The 20281-nt window shown below is 35.8% G+C and overlaps 3 protein-coding genes across 3 annotated transcripts; all 3 read left to right on the top strand.

The window, feature by feature from the left end:
• On the top strand, positions 1 to 948 carry LOC111149864 (olfactory receptor 8J3-like). The gene has a single exon (XM_022507170.1). It carries the CDS (start codon positions 1 to 3, stop codon positions 946 to 948), a length of 948 nt encoding a protein of 315 aa, XP_022362878.1.
• Positions 949 to 8730: 7782 nt separating this feature from the next.
• On the top strand, positions 8731 to 9675 carry LOC111149555 (olfactory receptor 8U1-like). Its single transcript, XM_022506649.1, is given in 1 exon segment — positions 8731 to 9675. A coding segment is annotated over 1 exon segment (945 nt).
• A 9180-nt stretch (positions 9676 to 18855) lies between these two features.
• On the top strand, positions 18856 to 19818 carry LOC111149554 (olfactory receptor 8U9-like). Its single transcript, XM_022506648.1, is given in 1 exon segment — positions 18856 to 19818. A coding segment is annotated over 1 exon segment (963 nt).
• Positions 19819 to 20281: the final 463 nt, after the last annotated feature.

Here is a 20281-nt window from a genome sequence, read left to right as displayed (position 1 = left end):
ATGGCTCCTGGAAATTTCACCCAGGTCACTGAGTTTATTCTCACTGGAGTCTCAGATCACCCAGACCTCCAGATTCCACTCTTCTTTGTTTTCCTGCTGATCTATGGGCTGACCATGGCAGGGAACCTGGGCATCATCATCCTCACCAGTGTTGACTCTCAGCTTCAAACGCCCATGTACTTCTTCCTCAGGCACTTGGCTATCATCAATCTTGGCGATTCTACTGTCATTGCTCCTAAAATGCTAATCAATTTTTTAGTACAGAAGAAAACCACCTCCTATTATGAATGTGCCACCCAACTGGGAGGGTTCTTGGTCTTCATTGTAGCTGAGGTGTTCACGTTAGCTGTGATGGCCTATGACCGTTATGTGGCCATTTGCAGCCCTCTGCTCTACATGGTGGTGGTCTCTCCACAGATCTGCCTCCTGTTGGTGTCCCTCACATACCTTTACAGCTTTTCCACAGCTATTGTGGTTTCATTTTGTATATTTTCTCTGTCTTATTGCTCTTCTAATGTAATCAATCATTTTTTCTGTGATATTGTCCCGCTGTTAACATTGTCCTGCTCTGATACTTACCTTCCAGAGACAATTGTGTTTATATCCGCAGCTACAAATTTGGTTTTATCCTTAGTTATAGTTCTAGTATCTTATTTCAACATTGTTTTGTCCATTCTAAGGATGCATTCATCAGAAGGGAGGAGAAAAGCCTTTTCCACATGTGCTTCGCATATGATGGCAGTCACGGTTTTCTATGGGACACTGCTATTCATGTACTTGCAGCCACAAGCTAACTACTCATTGGATACTGATAAAATTGCTTCCGTGTTTTACACACTGGTGATCCCCATGTTGAATCCCATGATCTACAGCCTGCGGAACAAGGATGTGAAGGCTGCCTTACAGAGATTTCTGGCAAATTCATGCTGCTCTTTGAAACCAACGTAATTTTAGAACTCCAAAGGTAAATGATGAAATGGTTAAGAGAAGGTATCACATGTCAGAGAAAACAAACATTAGGTGGCTGACTTTTAGGTTTACAAGTAACTCCAGGAATTAAAAGCAGCTGGGATTTGGGAAGCACTGAATCTAAAAGTAAACTGACATTCTTGGAAATAGGAGGTGAAAACAGGAATGAGCGTTATTTGCTAACTTCATATGTTGGTACCCAATTTCAATGAAATATTATCAGGAGTCAGGATACATAGAAGTTAAAAAAATGTAAATAGGTTTGAGCAGAGCAATACAATATGGCTGAGAGAAGTAAGTTGTTCTTTCTTATCCTTTGGCTTCCTTTTGGCTTTCTGACTGGGTATGTTGGGATAGAGTGGATCATAGCATCTGAGGAACTATTATTACAGATAGCTAAAATCCTTTTCATAGCCAAGTTAGTAAAATCAAACTGAAAAGCATATTTAAAGTAAAACTTCCTCTTTCTTAAAACTGTTTGATTAAAATATATATATATATATATATATATATATATACCACTGATAAATTTATATTCTGAAGGCTAACCAAATATAACTGAAATTATTTTAATGCAATTAGTATAATTTATATAACTTTTTAGTGAAAGACCCAGAGTGTAATCATTGATAGGTTCATGTTGATTCATAAACTTACTGGATTCTGTAAGATTTTCCTCTCTCCCTACTCTAAATATCAACCTTCTTTCTTGTGTGCACTATATGTATTGTATTGTGATATCATTAGACATTCCAGGAATCATGTGTGTGAGAGTTCCTTATATTATTAGTGGGACATTTAAATTGTTTTTGTAAACATTTTTATTCTGTCTTCTGATAGTTCTTGATCCGTGAGTGTACACCAAAATCTGTTGTACAATTTTGCATAAAGATAACCAGCCTGTATCTCAGACCTGTCAAATCAGCATCACCACATAAAGGTCAATAAGTCCATATTTTAATCAACTCTATGAGTGATCTGATATTTAACCTTCAGAATGACTTTTGACAAATCATCAAGTACTATACTGGAAGAGATGCCAGCATATGTCACTTCATTCCACTTTGCTTTATTGAACTTGGCAGATATTACAGTTTTTTAAAAAAAGTCTGAGGCAACCCTGCCTTGAGCAAGTCTATCAGCACCATGTTTCCAATAGCATTTGCTCACTCTGTGTCTCTGGCACATTTTGGTCATTCTTGCAATATTTCAAACTTTTGTGATGGTGATCTCTGATCAGTAATGATGACTCACTGAAAGCTCAGTTGATGGTTAGCATAATTTAGCAATGAAGTTTTTTTTTTAATTAAGGTATGTACATTTTTTAGATGTACTACAATTCCACACTGAATAGACTAAAGTATAGTGTACACATAATTTTTTTTTATTTTTTTAAAGATTTTGTTTGTTTATTTCACAGACAGAAATCACAGTAGGCAGAGAGGCAGGCAGAGAGAGAGGAGGAAGCAGGCTCCCTGCGGAGCAGAGAGCCCGATGTGGGGCTGATCCCAGGACCCTGGGACCATGACCTGAGCCGAAGGCAGAGGCTTAACCCACTGAGCCACCCAGGTGCCCCTGTAAACATAAAATTTATATGCCTTGGGAAACAAAAAGAATCATTTTATTTACTTTATTGTGATACTTTCTTTATTTCATTTTTCTGGAACCAAACCCTCAATATCCTTGAGATATGTCTGTATATGGAAAATCATATTAATATTCTATGGGTACATTCACTTTACTTATAAATGAATTTCAGTGTTAAGAGTTTCTTCAAGTATAGGCACTAAATCTTTAATCATAATAATTATGATGTAAGAGAAGAGATGTAATCCTACAAAACAAAATTAGACTCATTGACATGAAAGCATTGTAATTAAGATATCCTTGGATTACTCCCCCAAATCCTTTTTAAACTGTTCCCTACTAATTTCCTTACAGATTAAATTAAATTAGTTCTAAAATGGAGAGAGAAGAAATAGGAGGCATCCCAGAGAAAAGTTTTCTTTTATCAGTTGCACTAACATTGAGACAAAGCTGTTAGTTGACACTTTGCATTGTTTCTTCCTTTCTGTAGTTTATTATAAAATTATTGATGAATGGTCTTAGTTTTAGAATGAACAGCTAGAGCAGAAGCTTTAGGAAAGTGAGAAGGCCACACAGTTCTTTGGAATCTTCTTATTACCCTGAATTTAGGTATGGGAACATATAGATCCACCAAATAATAGGAAAGAATAAAATTATGTAGAGTCTTTTAGTACACATCCCTTGTTACTCAATCTTAAAATGTTGATATATTCATACAGTCTAATGTTATAAGATGGAAATCCTTGATTTACTACATTGGTTTGTCTGATGAACCAAGCTCTGTTCACTGGACATGGTCTTTATTACCCATTTATTCACAGACACAATGCCCTATAAATCTTATTTGTGATGAGACATGGGTGAGGAAATGGATGTTCAAGAGGAACTGAACCATAAGTTACATATGGATCCTTATAGCAGTTGGTAGAAGTCCGAACAGAAAACTGTGAACTGATGTTAAACAAGAACATCATGTAAAGTATAGGCAGGATTCACTGAATAAAGTTTATAAACGCCCTTAGAAAATATAGTGTTGGTTTTCCATGGCCCTCTTTAAAATGTCTTCTTCAGTTCTATTTTATTTAATTCTTTGACCTGATACAATATTTTAAGACAAAAAACAAAAAAAGCATTGAGGAAGCAAATGTAATTTCTGGATGCTTTAAAAATTTCTACTTCATTGGGAAGAGTTTCCTTTTAATCACATTAGGGTTGAATGGCTTCTTCAGAATAATGACTGGTATTCCTAAGGATTCTGGTTTTTTTTGTTTGTTTGTTTTGTTTTGGTTTTTTTTTTTTTTTTTTTGTTTGAGAGAGAGAGAGACAATGAGATAGAGTATGAGCAAGGAGAAGGTCAGAGAGAGAAGCAGACTCCCTGCAGAGACGGGAGCCCGATGCGGGACTCGATCCCGGGACTCCAGAATCATGACCTGAGCTGAAGGCAGTCACTCAACCAACTGAGCCACCCAGGCGCCCTGTTTGTTTGTTTTTATGTTAAGTATAGTACTGTACTTAAGGTTGCATCATCTCAATACCAAAACACAGGCCATGACATTTAATAACAAAGCGCAAGCAGAGACAGGGTATCTAGCCAATTGTGCAAGATGTGTTCCTTAATCTGAGGGGAGGAGGAAAGACACATTAAATATACAAAAAAGAAATATTTAATATCTGGAAATATAATTCAAACATACGCAATTCCCTATCTTGATCCCTATCTTGATCTTTACCTAGCTTGATCATCATTTACAAAATATAAGCGTGTTGTGATTTTTAAGCATTTGCTGTATTTTCTCCTTCAGACAAATGTTTTGTTTACACATCATGAAAAAGAAATGTTAGATTTCATCCCCTTCTTCATTATACTGTAGCCCAAGGTTATAGTTCAATTTTTATTAAAGGAAAAGTAAGGGGCCAATTTTTAATTCATAGTCAGTGTATAAAACTCACATGTCCACATTCCTTTCCCTATACACCAAATTGGCAATATATTTCTTATTCATCATCTAGGTCAGAATGACTAGAATGTAAGTTAATGCCCAGAACTTTTACCAAAAGCCTGTGTATATAGTATTAAGAGGTAGGTCTTCAGAGGAATAAGATAAATGTTTCATAGAAAATTATAAGAATTTTTAAAAGGTCATTCATACCTGTCCTTTAAAAGCCAATTTCAAAAATTGAACCTCATAATCTACTATAAAAATTAATTTTTAAAAAATTAACTAGTAAGGGCACCTGGGTGGTTCAGTGGGTTAAGCCTCTGCCTTCAGCTCAGGTCATGATCTCAGGGTCCTGGGATCGAGCCCCACATCGGGCTCTCTGCTCAGTAGGAAGCCTGCTTCCCCCTCTCTCTCTCTGCTTACCTCTTTGCCTACTTGTGATCTCTTTCTGTCAAATAAATAAATAAATAAAATCTTTTAAAAAATTAACTAATAGTATTTTAAGAGTTAGGAGAACCTTAGAGCAAAAACTTTGTACTAAAGGCAGAGCTATAGATATGCAGTTCTTCAAAAACAGGGAATCACAGCAATAGATCTTCGGCCTGCCTTGAGATCCCTGTTGAGCACCTACTATAATTTTTCTGATAGTCTTATTTGCATTTGAGTAAGATCCCTTGGGACAGAGGCACTAATAAGTACATGTAGTCAGCTGCTATTCAAAGCCATTATGAAGAGAAACAGGAGTGCCTTCTACCCTGGTAGGTCAGAAGAGCATTTTTCTAACTGGCCAACTTTGACTTATTGACTCCCTATAGTGGCTCAAGACAAGAATTTTAAAAATTAAATAGAGTATAATATGATGGACTAGATAAAAAAACCTTGGAGTATCTTTTGTAACATGAACAGTGTTTTCTCTGATTTTACATTAGTTGTATATATATGTATTTCTTTCTAGAGTTAAAAATATATTTTATATAACATATTTTTTCTTTTAGATTATATATTTATTGTATATGTATATATTTTATTTCATATATGTAGTTTCTTTTTAGATTAAAAAAATAAAAATTCCAGTTTAAGATCTATGAGAAAATTTGGGAAAAATCAGGCCCATGATTTACCATATTAGAATCTATCAAAACTGTGTTTCTGCATTAACAGTAGCTAAATATTTTACTCAGGATTAGCAGGGAGTATATTGGACAAAGGTCATCAATGTGTCATTAGAAATATTTTCCAAAGCACTGACTATAACATAAGAATAAGGGGAAGAAATAGCCAAATATTATTATGATGATATTAATCTTTAGATTTTGTTATTTATTTGAGAGAGAGAGAGCGAGAGTGGGGTGAAAGTGCAGAGAAACAGACTCCCCACTGAGCAGGGAGCCCAACTCTGGCCCCATGACCTGAGCAAAAGGCAGACATTCAACCAACTGTGCCACCCAGGTGCCCTACGATATTAATCTTAAATTAGTTCACTCAGCGTTAATATTTAATTCTTCATTACCTAACGTTTAGAGGAGACTGCATTAAGAAATGACAAAAAGCCAGCGTGGCTCTCAACCATAAGTGTCTAACTAACGCCCAGCAAGGGAAAAGTTATGGAAGGAAATGGTTGTTACACATGTGGCAAGACCTATAAATGAATCGTGTCTAAAGGGATTCTAGAACAAAAATATGAAATATGTTAACATGGGAAGTAGCTCTTCACAGAATAGATGATGTTTATTAACATGCCTTAAGGATAAATGAATTTCCCTTCATCATTTTTCTTGTGGAGCAGAGTACTAGGAACAGCAAGAACAAAGCAAAGAAGCATGGAAAGGCATGATATTGACGAGTGGAGAACAATTCTGTTAACTGAACCAACGGATGTCCACTGATGGAGGAGAAGATTAATGGAATTGAGATTATAAAATATTTGGGGATGAGATTATAAAAATTTGCATACACTTTTAAATATAATTACCCACATTTTATTTTTAATACAAAGTAAAGTGGTTTCTATGTACAAATGTCAGATTTTTCTGTTTCAGAAGTGGAGCAAAATGATTAAGAAGAAGAAAAGATGAGAAAAATAAAGGAAATTTGAATAAAGCTTTCTTTCTTTCCAGTCTAATCTATTGCCTCATCTCTGGCTGCTCTGTTTCCAGACAGTAGCACCTGGAAATCAATGGTTCTCAACATATGTTATTGGAAAAGAGAATGAGTGAATTGACATAGGCTTCTAAGGGAGTGGTAGTTGGACATAATCAAGACAAGGATGGAATGTGCATAGTCTTGTTTATAGATCAGAGAAGGAGGTGTTGCTTAGGTCTGTTTGTAGGTGAGTTACTTATCGACTGAGGTTGGTGAAAATAGTGCTGGTGTGGGCTGTGCCAGAGTGTAGCTTTTGAAGCTCTGTTGTAATTACTACTAGATCATGGTTCACTTTTTAGAATCTTCACCAAGATTATTTTGACTAATTAGAATAAAACAGATTCTAGTAGAACACAAAAGAATGTGCAAGAAAAGCACATGCCGAGTCACGAGACGATTATTCTGGATATATTTATAAGCTCTATGCCATCACATGACAAGATTTGTTTTCATTTCTCAGGTGTAAGAGCTGGAAAGAGAGACAGAAACAGAGAAATAGAAAGGAAGAGAGAGAGAGAGAAGGAAAAGAGAGAGATGACATTAATAGTAAGAATATGGTTCTATAATTTTTATGCCTTACTAAGATAAATTTCCATGAATTTTAGATACTCAATAATTCAATTATGAAAGTCAAGCATATGAAAGTCAATCACTAATGCCAAGAACTATCTGTCCCCTTCTTCTGACTTAGATATGTCATTATCTGCATTTTACAGACCACTAAAGATTAAATACCCAGTGATTAAAAATTAGCAGAATTATATAGATGCATATATAGAGAAATCTAACTTTCCATGGGCAATGCACAGTAATACTTTCTATTTCAAAATAATAAATCACAGTAATTATAAATCCTGTAAAAGAAAAAATAAAGAAATTTGGGTAAAATTAATAAGAAAAATAGAGATCCATTTTAAAGTAAGAAAAAGGAAATTAACATATGAGACACAATTCAAATCTATGTTTCCTTAATAAAAGATAAACAAGTTGAAAGAAATATAAATTGATTTATAGAGACATAGTTTTCCAAATCTCTTGAAAAGGATCAATTTATAAACTATTATAATTTATAATGTATAACTCACTATAAATTATATAAGATGTTTATGTAATATAATTCAGATTATATTAATTATATTAAATATATTATATATGTTAACATAACATAGGTTACAGTAAAATATAATATATCTTATATTATAAAAGTTGAGAGGGTCCATTCCCTTTGTTCACGTAGGTTCATGCTTCAGAGATAAAGAAGTTTGTGCACTATGTGTAGCAAGCAAAATTTAAAAATAATAATGAGATTAAGGACTCCTGAGTCAAAAACATTTGGGTGTGATATCTAACTAACTGTATTCAGACCAGCTATCTGCTTTTGTTTCAGCTGTTAACTGTTTCAATTTCTTCTTCCTCGCTTGTAAGTTGGACATAATATGGTTTTTACATAAAGGTTTAGTGAGATCAAATGTGGCCAATAAATACCTCATTGTACCTTCCATATTTACCCACCTTCAGTATTTGAATTAGTAACATAACTATGAAGATGATTTTGCAACCTAGAAGGGCCTTTAAGCAATAAATTATTAAAGTAAAATAGAAAACACAGTGTTTCCACCAGCACTGGGACATTGTGGACTTGTTTCTGCACAGGTACAATGACAGATCTGTCAGGGTGATGCCACCACAGAAGATTTATTTTACTTTATGTTATTAATGTTAATATTTTCCCCATAAAAACAATAACTTACACATTTCAACAGGTTACATTATAATTTTGAATAGCTTAATGCACAAGACCTTTGAACAGAAATCAAGAAAATGTGAACCATTGGTTCACATTTGTGAACTGTAGGGGACCATTGGTCCCACCTTTGTATACACATTGCATTTGAGAAGAGAAATTGGCTGTTCCCACATACAACTCTTTCTGTTCTCCATCTCATTCGCAGAATCTCAAAATGCTAACAATCTCTATATTAGCAATGAAGCCTCTTTACAACATATGAAAGTAAAAAAATACTACTTACTGGAAAGTCAACTTGAATTTAACTCTTTTCTCTACTTCCTTATGCAGATGTCTTGAAAAGATATGGCTCAGATAAATTGCACCCACGTAAAGGACTTCATTCTCATGGGCCTCACAGATCAAAAGGAATTAAAGATGCCCTTCTTTGTGCTTTTCTTATCTATCTACCTTTTCACAGTTGTAGGCAATCTAGGTTTGATCTTAGTCATTAGAACAGACTCGAGACTCAACACTCCAATATACTTCTTTCTTAGCAACCTAGCTTTTGTCGATTTCTGTTACTCTTCTGTCATTACACCCAAAATGCTTGGAAACTTCTTATACAAACAAAATGTTATCTCCTTCAATGCATGCGCTGCTCAATTAGGCTGTTTCCTCACGTTTATGGTATCTGAGTGCTTGCTGCTGGAATCCATGGCCTATGACCGATATGTGGCCATTTGTAACCCTCTCCTCTACATGGTCGTAATGTCCCCAGGAATCTGCATTCAGCTTGTGGCTGTCCCCTACAGCTATAGCTTCCTGATGGCACTGTTTCATACCATCCTTACCTTTTGTCTCTCCTACTGTCACTCCAATATCATCAATCATTTCTATTGTGATGACATGCCTCTCCCCAGGTTAACCTGCTCAGACACTCACTCCAAACAACTTTGGATCTTTGCCTGTGCTGGGATCATGTTCATTTCCTCTGCTCTGATTGTCTTTGTCTCCTACATGTTTATTATTTCTGCCATCCTGAGGATGCATTCAGCTGAGGGCAGGTGCAAGGCTTTCTCCACATGTGGCTCTCACATGCTTGCAGTCACCATATTCTATGGGACCCTCATCTTTATGTACCTATAGCCAAGTTCAAACCATTCCTAAGACACAGACAAAATGGCCTCCATCTTCCACTCAGTGATCATTCCCATGTTGAACCCCTTAATCTACAGCCTCAGGAATAAAGATGTAAAAGATGCCCTGAAAAAAGTTATCATCAGTAGAAACCAGGCTTTGTGTTTATGAAATATTAAAAAAAAAAGAAAGAAAAAGAGTTGAATAAATAAATGTGGACTTTCCTTCACACTCTGATTTTTCCCTTGGTTAATAAAACTAGTAGAATGTGTTGATCCCAGCTGGTGGTCAATAAACACTGCAAAATAGTGTCATCCTCTGAATTCTTTGTAAATAAGTGTGGCATAGAATTAGAATTTATATGTAGAACGTACTAAAAGAATTTACATCATGTTATTTCTCAAATGAACCAATATGTATATTAAGTTTTAATGTCATCTGATAGCTACATAACTAGGTACTGGCCAAGAACAGACAGAAGTGTAGACACCTCGAACAGCAGGTTTAGGATCATAAAAGTGCTTTTATGTTTATGAGTGCTTCAGTAATATATTCCAAATTAAATGCCAAGAGAAAACGGTAAGCCAGTCAGTGGTTTCAACTGGGAGTGATTTTCTTTTGGCAATGTATAGAAATATCATTGATTTTGACTATGATAAAATGGCATAAAGGAAGACCATTTGTACCTAGAAGATCAAGGCTGAGAATGTTACTAATCACCTACAATGCACAGGCAAGTCCCTCACAGAGGAAAATTGATGGAATCCAAAATGCTAATAGTATCAACTGAGAAAGCCTGTCCTAAACAGTTGTTTCTGAAACAATTGTTGTAGACTTATTATTCGGGTCAAGGTGGTACAGAGTGTTTTTCAAGTCTTCTTCTATATCCTGGATAATTTTCTCTTTATTTACTCAATCAATTGTTGAGTGTTATTAAATCCCAGTTAAATTTTGTTTTAATTTTCTTCTCTGCCCATTTTATTTCGAATGTTTCGGGGTGACTTTGTAAGTTATACATGAATTCATAATTGCTAATTTTTTTGGTTTTTTTCTTACTATCATTCATTACATGCACCCCTTTGTTTCTGGCACCATTTCTTATCAAAAAAATCTTTTTTTTTTACATTAATATAAGCTATCCAGATTAAACCGGACATTTCAACATTCTTTCCAATTAATACAGGGCAGCCAAGCTCCCTCAACCTTCTGCTCTCAAAGTTATATACCTAACCCATCAACGTGATCAGCCCATAAAGGGACCTTCCTATTAAAAGGTGTACCTGGTTTAAGGCAGTTGTTATTTAGGATTTAAACATCACCATAATTTTTGTGTTAAAATTACTTCTTCAGTATAATAGTATCTGCAATGGATACAATCAGTGCTCCTTCTGTGAACCAACTTTGGTTTGTTCTCAAATTTAAGCAAGCATTTTGAAAGTCTCATTAAAACACAGATTGCTGGGTCAAATCCCCAGAGTTGCTGATTCAGTAGTTCTCAGGGAGCCAAAGAATTTCCATTTCCAAGTTCCCAAAATGGCTTGATGCTGCTTGTCCAGGACCACACTTTTATAACCACTGCCTCATGTGATCCCTTTACCTTATTTGCATGATGTTTTCCCGTCTCGAGATGGAGAATGATATAGGTTTTGTGAAAATGTTTTGCCTGCCTTCCAGGTGACCATGAAGTTATTGGGAATTTACATCCTGCCAGGGATAGACCTTAGCCAATTACTGCTATATACACAGGAGTATAAACACTCAAGTTCCTTAGCTTATTCATTAGAGCAACTGCAAAGTGTGACCTACCCTGTTTCCAAAACTCTCCCATGGAATCTAATTGAAGTTCCTATTATGGGATTTTGGTACTGCACCCATGCTTGGTCTATTTCCTTTCCAGGCCTCACTTCCTACTCAACTTAATGACTGCCCTTGGGAATAATGCCTAATAAATTACATTTATACAAATTACTGACTCAGTGTCTCCTTTTTGGAAAACTCAACTTAAGATGGTATTACAATTTCTGTACACTACATTATTTGTATAATTTGGCAGAAAACAATGCCTCTTTGATAACAAATTATCTTGAAACATGAAAATTGTTTGGCATTTGTCACTGTCGGCATGCTGAGTCTTTCTGGAGTGTTTCCAGTTCTTCTTATCACAAAATAGGCTCAGATGATTAAAGACAAAACTGAAAAAATAAAAGTCTGAATAATTCTTTAAGATTTTTAGGCAGGTCTAGTTTATTCTTAGCCACAAAACTCTGGATCCCTTTTCTTCTAGGAGAAGGAAGACAAATGAATAGATGTCAATGTCAGGGGGTGTGAACCTGACTCTTCATTGAAGCACTAGTAAAATTACTTTTGGAAATCCATTATTTCCCTCTCATTGGTAAAATGATGGGGTTGTACTAAGCATATGGCTTTAATTTGTTTTCTTTTACAGAATTACTTTTGTCACAAATGAATTCTTATAATAATAACCCTGTTATTATTAATAATAAAAACAATACCATTTATGGCTCCTCTGATTGAATGGAATGGAGGACCAAAGATTGGCCCTATTGTTCTTATTAACACATTTTCCAAACATATTCCTTCAGGCCACTCAACAACACTGGAGTCCTCTCTGTAGAATCAGATGACCATTCAAAGCACTGTCTGAAAACTATGGATCTAAATATTGTCTATAGTCCCCTGTAGCCCATAATTCTCTGATTTCCACTTTCTCACAGGCATCTCAAAAGTTTGACTTTGCCAGTGGAAGTCTCTCTCACCAGTACTGCACCTGACCCATGTCTGTGGCTCCTCTATTCTTTATAACAACTATGTGCACTTGTACCTCCAATTATATGCAGTTTTATTAGCTGCAGTAGTACTGATGAGGACCTGGAGCTCACCAGGGCTTCTATTGCTTTGTAATTGTAAAACCTAACTTCAAAATGGTATTTCATCACTTGTAAAATTTGAGATATGAATGAGTAACATTGCTTGGAAAATGGTTGCTCTTTCCGAAGTGTTAAGAAGTATAACTTCTCTTCAGTAATGCTGCTAGGGAAAACATAGAATTAGAAAAACTGATGTGTGGGTTTGATTTAAAATTTGATCTCACATGTTATTGAAATAAATGAAGTTTTAACAACATGTTTGGAGATCCAGGGTTTTCACTATCATTATTTTTTGCCGATTTTCTTTTTTCATTTGAGAGAGAGAGAGAGAGAGCAAGCGCACCAATGGAGGGGAGATGCAGAGGGAGAGGGAGAAGCAGACTCCTTGCTGAGCAAGGAGCCAGATGAAGGGCTGGATCCCAGGACCTGGAGATCATGACCTGAGCCAAAGGCGGACACTTAACCATCTGAGCCACCCAGGCACCTCTCCACCATCATCATTTATCATAATTTGTTATAATTTGTTCCATAATATGAGGAAATTTCTAAACAGCTATATTAATATATTTATTTGTCAGAGGCTCCACCCCAAGTTCTCCCAGACCACTCTCTTATTACAATTTGTGAAGGAATGTGGGACAAATGAATCCCAATTGTACTTTCTCATGGGATATGCCATGAAAACTTCACGTTTTCAAGAGCTTCCACAGGAGGATCAAAGGAGAAAAAGAAAAGAGAAAATCACCAACACTCTACGTAATTTTTAATTATTTGTCTATTTACTTATTTATTTTAATGGTGTTATGTTAGCCAACATAAAATACATCATTAGTTTTTGACGCAGTGTTCCAATATTCATTGTTTATGTACAAAACCCAATGCTCCATGCAATCCGTTCCCTCCTTAATCCCCACCACCAGGCTCATCCTCCCTCCTAAAACCCTCTACATAATTTTGAGGAAAATTTTTCCAATAGGGGATTGGAGAGAGCTCTGTGTATATATTAAGCTAAACCTGAGTTCATGCTGACATTTTCCACTCTAAGGCAGTGCCACAAGATTCATTCCAGACTTAAGTTTATGCTTATCTGTAAGGTTCTCTCCAACAGTGAGAAAACTAGACCCTTCCAATTAAACAAAAAAATTAATTCTTTGTTCAGCTCTGATATAGTATGCCAATTTCAGAATTGTTAACTAGAACCCCCATGAGAAACAAATTTGCAAACTAAAATACAGAGTTTATATACAGTTCCTTGCCTATAATTTCAGTTTCTAATCAAAACACCATTGTCCAGTGTCAATTTGGCCAGTTGATCCCACACTTCAGTGTGCTTATATCATATATTTACAATAGAGTTAGATGCTTTCGTCAGAGTATGCATTTCTTCCTGTTATCTGCCAACAGTCTCTTTAATTTTTTATTTGTTTACATATAAAATTTACTTGTTATGTTGCATGGTGCTATGCATTTGTGACAAATGATGCGAATGCATAGAGTCAAGGAACCACCCCCTTAGTGACATGTAGAATAGATCCTTCTGTTTGGAAGTTTCCCTGAGTGTCTCTTAGTTGCTGTCCCCTCCCCCCAAATTTGATTAACTATTTTGAGCAACTCTTACTTAAAGATTTAAAAATTAAGGGAATTTTTTCTTTTTGTTTTTTAATCTTTCTGCGTAAATTTTAATAAATGTGAAAAAAATGCAAAAAAAGTGGGAAGATGAAACATTCACTGGGAAGAGCCTTTTATAACATATATAAAACTAATGTTTATTTTATTAAAAAAATAATGTTTAAATAACATTATAAAAACACAGTGATAACAAATCACAGTGAATAACTTCTCTTCATTGTCATTTGAATTCAATCTAATTTACTTATATGCATGAATTAATTAGAAGATGTCTTAGTTTTTGTTCTAACATCCTAATCCCAGGTACCGAGCCAAGGCATTTCATAACAGCATATAAATAAGAACAGGACATCTGCTATCTGTATTAAGTATGTTTGCCAGCTTAAAACAAAATTAAATACTGATTATTCATAGAATAATTATTTAATATTTCAAACATAGTTCTTGCTTATATGTGTATTCTAATTAACACTGACACAATGTGACTATGTCAGGCTATGATCCTTAGGGAATTGCTTCTTTTTAGTCTTCAGTGAACCAGATATGTTAATGCATCACTCACAAATAATGTTAAATATCTCACCACCACCACCACCACCACTATACTGAAGCCCACTGTTACATTCCTTGATGATATAAACTTCTCCCTGTTTAAGACCCCAGGCATTTGCACCAATGCCTTACTGACTTTTTCATTTACATTTTTTAAGGTTACTGTGTATAATTTCAGTTGTATTTTTTACCTTCTGTCTATTTGATACCTCTAAAAGATACATTTGAGAAATCTGGCACATTCTCAGTTAAATGCTGGCCTCTAATGCACTATATTGGAAAAAAAGAAATAATTCCATAATTCCCCCCCCAAAAAAACCTTTCGCAGTATCAAGGATTATTTTGTTTCCACAAAGATGCTGCTTTTTTATCTCAAGCTGTAACAAAATCCATAAACTTAGTGGCTTAACAATCAGAAATTTACTTTTTCATAGTTCTGAAGGCTAGAAAGTCTAAGATCGATCTTCTGATCAATTTGGTTCCTGGTAGGAACTATCTTCTAGGCTTGTCGGTGACCACTAGTTTATTGTTTGTTTGCATGATGCCTTCTTTTTTAGCATGTGTAGGGGGAGGAGGAAGTACTCTGGTATTTCTTCTTACAAGGACACTAATCCATCATCTAATCCTAATCACCTTCCAAAGGCCCCATCTCCAAGTACCATCACACTGCAGGGTTAGGGCTTCAACTTGGGAATGCTGGGGGCAGAGGACACAATACAATTCAGTCCACAGTAAATGCATTTTCCTCCAGTGAATATTAAAACTGTGTTCTTCCTGCATACTCTTGCTCTGGCCTCAGATGGACTAACTAAACAATGTAGAAAAGTGCTCTTTAGACCAAGTCATCAAGGAAATGAAATAATAACTGATAGAGACAACCTGAAAAAAGAAACAAATGCTTCATGAGCATTTCAAAGGATAAGCCAAAGAAAGAGTATCATGTGTTAAAATATTCTGGAATAGTTATTGAGAGAATTAGCTATACAGTTCTTTGAAAGATATGTTCTAAGGTTCACAAGGTAACTCTTACCTTTCTTTGAAAGATAAATTTAAACCTTGTTACTAAACAACAACAACATGACTCTTTTTTTTAAGATTTTTTTAAAAATTTATTTATTTGATAGAGAGAGATCACAAGTAGGCAGAGAGGCAGGCAGCAAGAGAGGGGGAAGCAGGCTCCCTGCCAAGCAGAGAGCACGATGTGGGACTCGATCCCAGGACCCTGGGATTATGACCTGAGCCAAAGGCAGAGGGTTAACCCACTGAGCCACCCAGGCACCCCAACAACATGAACTCTTAACACAATAATAAATAAATAATAGAATGTCAAAAATTAGGGAATGTTAGGGAAATAATATCATACTAAAGAAAGAGCTATAGATCTGTAATTCCACAAAACCAGAGAATCTTGTTAATTAATTTCTATCCTTGGGATCTCTAAGGGGTATGGACTGTAATTTTTTTGATGATCTATTTGCATCATACTCTTATAAGATCCCTTGGGATAGAGTCACTGACAAAACCCTGCAGGCTGTTGACCAAACTCACCTGGAGAAGAAATAGGAACACCCTCTACCAGGTATTTTTGAAGACTATCTTTAAAATTGGGATCAAAATGAGTATTTTCAAAATGAACTAGAATAGAATGGGATGGATTTTAGAATAAAGCATTTTAGGTGGCATTTTCTGAAATAAAGGTAAAAACTGTTTCCTCTAATCTTATTTCATTATGTATATGTGCCATTATATAAAACATATTTTTATTATTAATATGAATTTTTTAAAAAAATGAGATATCCAAAATAATGTCTATTATATCATTTGGAAAAGTCAGGTATTTAATGGACTAGATTATAATTTATCAAAAATGTCCTCTTTTTTTTGTGAAATTTAATCATTTTACCAAGAATGATACGTGAGCACATTAAAATCAAGTCATCAATATTTCTTCAATGTATTCGATATAAGTAAATAGCATAAATTATAAGCAAGGGAAGTAAGTATTGAAATATTATTAGAAAAAGTCATATTTGATACCCCACTACCAAGTGTATAGAAAGGACTACATTGGAAAGTGAATGGAGTCTCAATCTATTAAGAGAAGATATATCAAAACAGATGACTGCCAGAAATGGGAGATGATATGAAAATGAGTTATGTATAAAATGTTTCTGGAGCACAAAAAAGAAAACTGGTGGGTCACGCAGCATGGAAATTAGAAATCAGGGAAGTCTTTACAGGAGAGGTGGGATTTGGATAAACCTTGAAGGATAAATCGGAGTTTTCCTTCCAGCTCTCCATCCACCATCCACCTGGTAGAGAAGAGCACCTATGAAAAAGCACATATGAAAGTAAGGAAGCCTACAGGGGCATGTTGTAATTCAGGACTGCAACATAATCATTCTAATTAGATTATGTGTGTTTGCTGTAACAGAGGGAAGACATGGGAGTGGAATTTGAATATAAAATATCATGAGTTAGATGGTAAGAGATCATATATAATATGCCTTCCAAGATATTTCCATAGATATGCATACCCTCCCTTTAAGATAAAATGGGATACTGAAGTTCTTACAACTGCCAAACAGTAAAGCCTTATTCGGCATCTTGGGACTTGGAAACAATATCCCCAATCAAATAGTTGTTTAACTACTTCAAAACTGAATTTATAAATTTGTAGGATCACTAGTCAGGCTTTTAAAAGCTTCAACAACCTACTCATTTCGTGTAATGGTGATTGGCAACTATGATCAATATCATCCAAGAGATTGTCTTCGTCCCATAGAAAGTGGTATAAACACACACTTTAAAAATGTATTTTTGATTTCCATATTTATGCTTTATGAAGAACATCTACCTTCTCATGATGTATTCTTTCATCTATTTCCTGACATAACAAAATATATTAGTTATGCTATATATTTCTCTTTTGGTAATTATGCTTTGCTGGAACTACATTTAAAGATCTAAAATTTTAAGGCACTCTTCTCCGTCTTTCATTTAAAAGACATATTGCACATAAAACTTTATGGCTACCTGCATCCAACAGTTAAGGTTTTCTCTATTTTTCTTATTCAATAACCTCTATGTTTTAAGACCTGGAGGTATTGTACCCTGATCCATAAGCACTGTCTACCCTGCTGCCAGTGAATTTTCAAAGTGATTGCACTGCCTTCTCTGGACATTTACCTTTTAATGTATCAGGGGAACAATTTTTTAACACGATATTTTCTATTTTGGTTTTTTTTTTAAGATTTTATTTATTTATTTGAGAGAAGGTGAAAGAGAGAAGAGAGGGCACATAGAGAGAGATGTAGAAGCAGACTCCCTGCTGAGCAGGGAGCCCAATACCAGGCTTCATCCTAGCTCCCTAGGATCATGACCTGAACCAAAGGCAGACACTTAACCAACTGAGCCTCTCAGGTGTCCAATATTTTCTATTTTAAAATGTATTTGTCTCTGTCCTGCAGTGGGGATAAATAACTTCCTCTTAATATTTACAATCCTTTTAGATATAAATTAGGATCATTTATAGATTAAGAAAATGAGGAACAAACTGAATTTTTGCCACCCTAAAGCTTATGTGACCAGAGAGTAACAAAGCCAAATTCAAATACAGGTACCCCAATTGTATCAGGGTTCTTTCTACTATTCTTCTTGGCTTCAATCCCAATAAAATGCCATCTTTTGAAAGTTATCTGTCATTAGAAAAGAAATCGTCCATTATAAAAATGCTAAATGAGCTGGAAACTCCAGTGCATCTTCTTTCTCAGAGATGTAATAAATTAAATTAGCCCCAATCGAAAATTTACATTTATTCCTTCAGAAGATTGTCTGTATTTTGAAATTCAGCAAACAAGCCAAGGAAGTTTGAGTGCTTTGAAAAGGGACACAATTACTAGTCATTGCTTTGCCATGATTGAAACTGTAATCTCATATTTTTTGTAACACTGTGATACAACGACTTATAAGAGATATTTATTTCTCTAATATATTTGGTCTTCATTCACAGTTCCAGAAAATGCTACAGAGACAAGAAGGTGAAACGTGTGTCTTGTTATGTTAATGACATAACTTTTGGACTCCACCCTAGAGTGGGAGACTGGAAGCTGAATCAGCCAATGGCCAATGACTCAGTCACGGCTACTTAGTGAAGTCTCCATAAAGACCCAAGAGGACTGGGTTCTGAGAGCTTCCAGTGGGGGAGGTGAGGGAGCTAAACATTACACTTAATTAAACCAGATCTTATTTTCTTCTTTTCATCCAGGTACACGAAAGACACATGGCCCAGAGAAACTGCACCCAGGTGACAGAATTTATTCTCATGGGCCTCACAGATCAACAGGAGTTGAAAATGCCACTCTTTGTGGTTTTCTTATCTATCTACCTTTTCACAGTAGTAGGCAACCTAGGTTTGTTCCTAGTCATTAGAACAGACTCAAGACTCAACACACCAATATACTTCTTTCTTAGCAACCTAGCTTTTGTCGATTTCTGTTACTCTTCTGTCATTACACCCAAAATGCTTTGAAATTTCTTATACAAACAAAATGTTATTTCCTTCAATGCATGTGCTGCTCAGTTAGGCTGTTTCCTGGCCTTCATGACCGCTGAGAGCTTGCTGCTGGAATCCATGGCCTATGACTGATATGTGGCCATTTGTAACCCTCTCCTCTACATGGTTGTAATATCCCCAGGAATCTGCATTCAGCTTGTGGCTGTCCCCTACAGCTATAGCTTTCTGGTTGCACTGTTTCATACCATCCTTACCTTTCGTCTCTCCTACTGTCACTTCAATATCATCAATCATTTCTATTGTGATGACATGCCTCTCCTCAGGCTAACCTGCTCAGACACTCACTCCAAACAACTTTGGATCTTTGCCTGTGCTGGGATCATGTTCATTTCTTCTCTTCTGGTTGTCTTTGTCTCCTACATGTTTATTATTTCTGCCATCCTGAGGATGCATTCAGCTGAGGGCAGGTGCAAGGCTTTCTCCACATGTGGCTCTCATGTGCTAGCGGTCACCATATTCTATGGGACCCTCATCTTTATGTACCTACAGCCAAGCTCAAACCATTCCCTAGACACAGACAAAATGGCCTCTGTCTTCTACACAGTGATCATTCCCATGTTGAACCCCTTAATCTACAGCCTCAGGAACAAGGAAGTGAAAGATGCCCTGAAGAAAGTTATCATCAGTAGAAACCAGGCTTTTAAAATGTTCATGAAATTGAGGACATGACTTGAATAAGTATGAATGGGCTTCTCTTCATGGTCTGGTTTTTCCTCTTAAAAAACTGTCAGAATGTCTATTTTTTTTTATTTTTTATAAACATATAATATATTTTTATCCCCAGGGGTACAGGTCTGTGAATCGCCAGGTTTACACACTTCACAGCACTCACCATAGCACATACCCTCCCCAATGTCCATAACCCCACCCCCCTTCTCCCAACCCCCCTCTCCCCAGCAACCCTCAGTTTGTTTTGTGAGATTAAGAGTCACTTATGGTTTGTCTCCATCCCAATCCCATCTTGTTTCATTTATTCTTCTCCTACCCCCTTAAGCCCCCATGTTGCATCTCCTCTCCCTCATATCAGGGAGATCATATGATAGTTGTCTTTCTCCAATTGACTTATTTCGCTAAGCATGATACCCTCTAGTTCCATCCACGTCGTCACAAATGGCAAGATTTCATTTCTTTT

Source organism: Enhydra lutris, unplaced genomic scaffold (genome assembly GCF_002288905.1).
Source record: "Enhydra lutris kenyoni isolate GAN:26980312 unplaced genomic scaffold, ASM228890v2 scaffoldscaffold22, whole genome shotgun sequence".
Lineage (NCBI taxonomy): Eukaryota > Metazoa > Chordata > Mammalia > Carnivora > Mustelidae > Enhydra > Enhydra lutris.
This window is presented reverse-complemented; position numbering and strand designations above follow the sequence as displayed.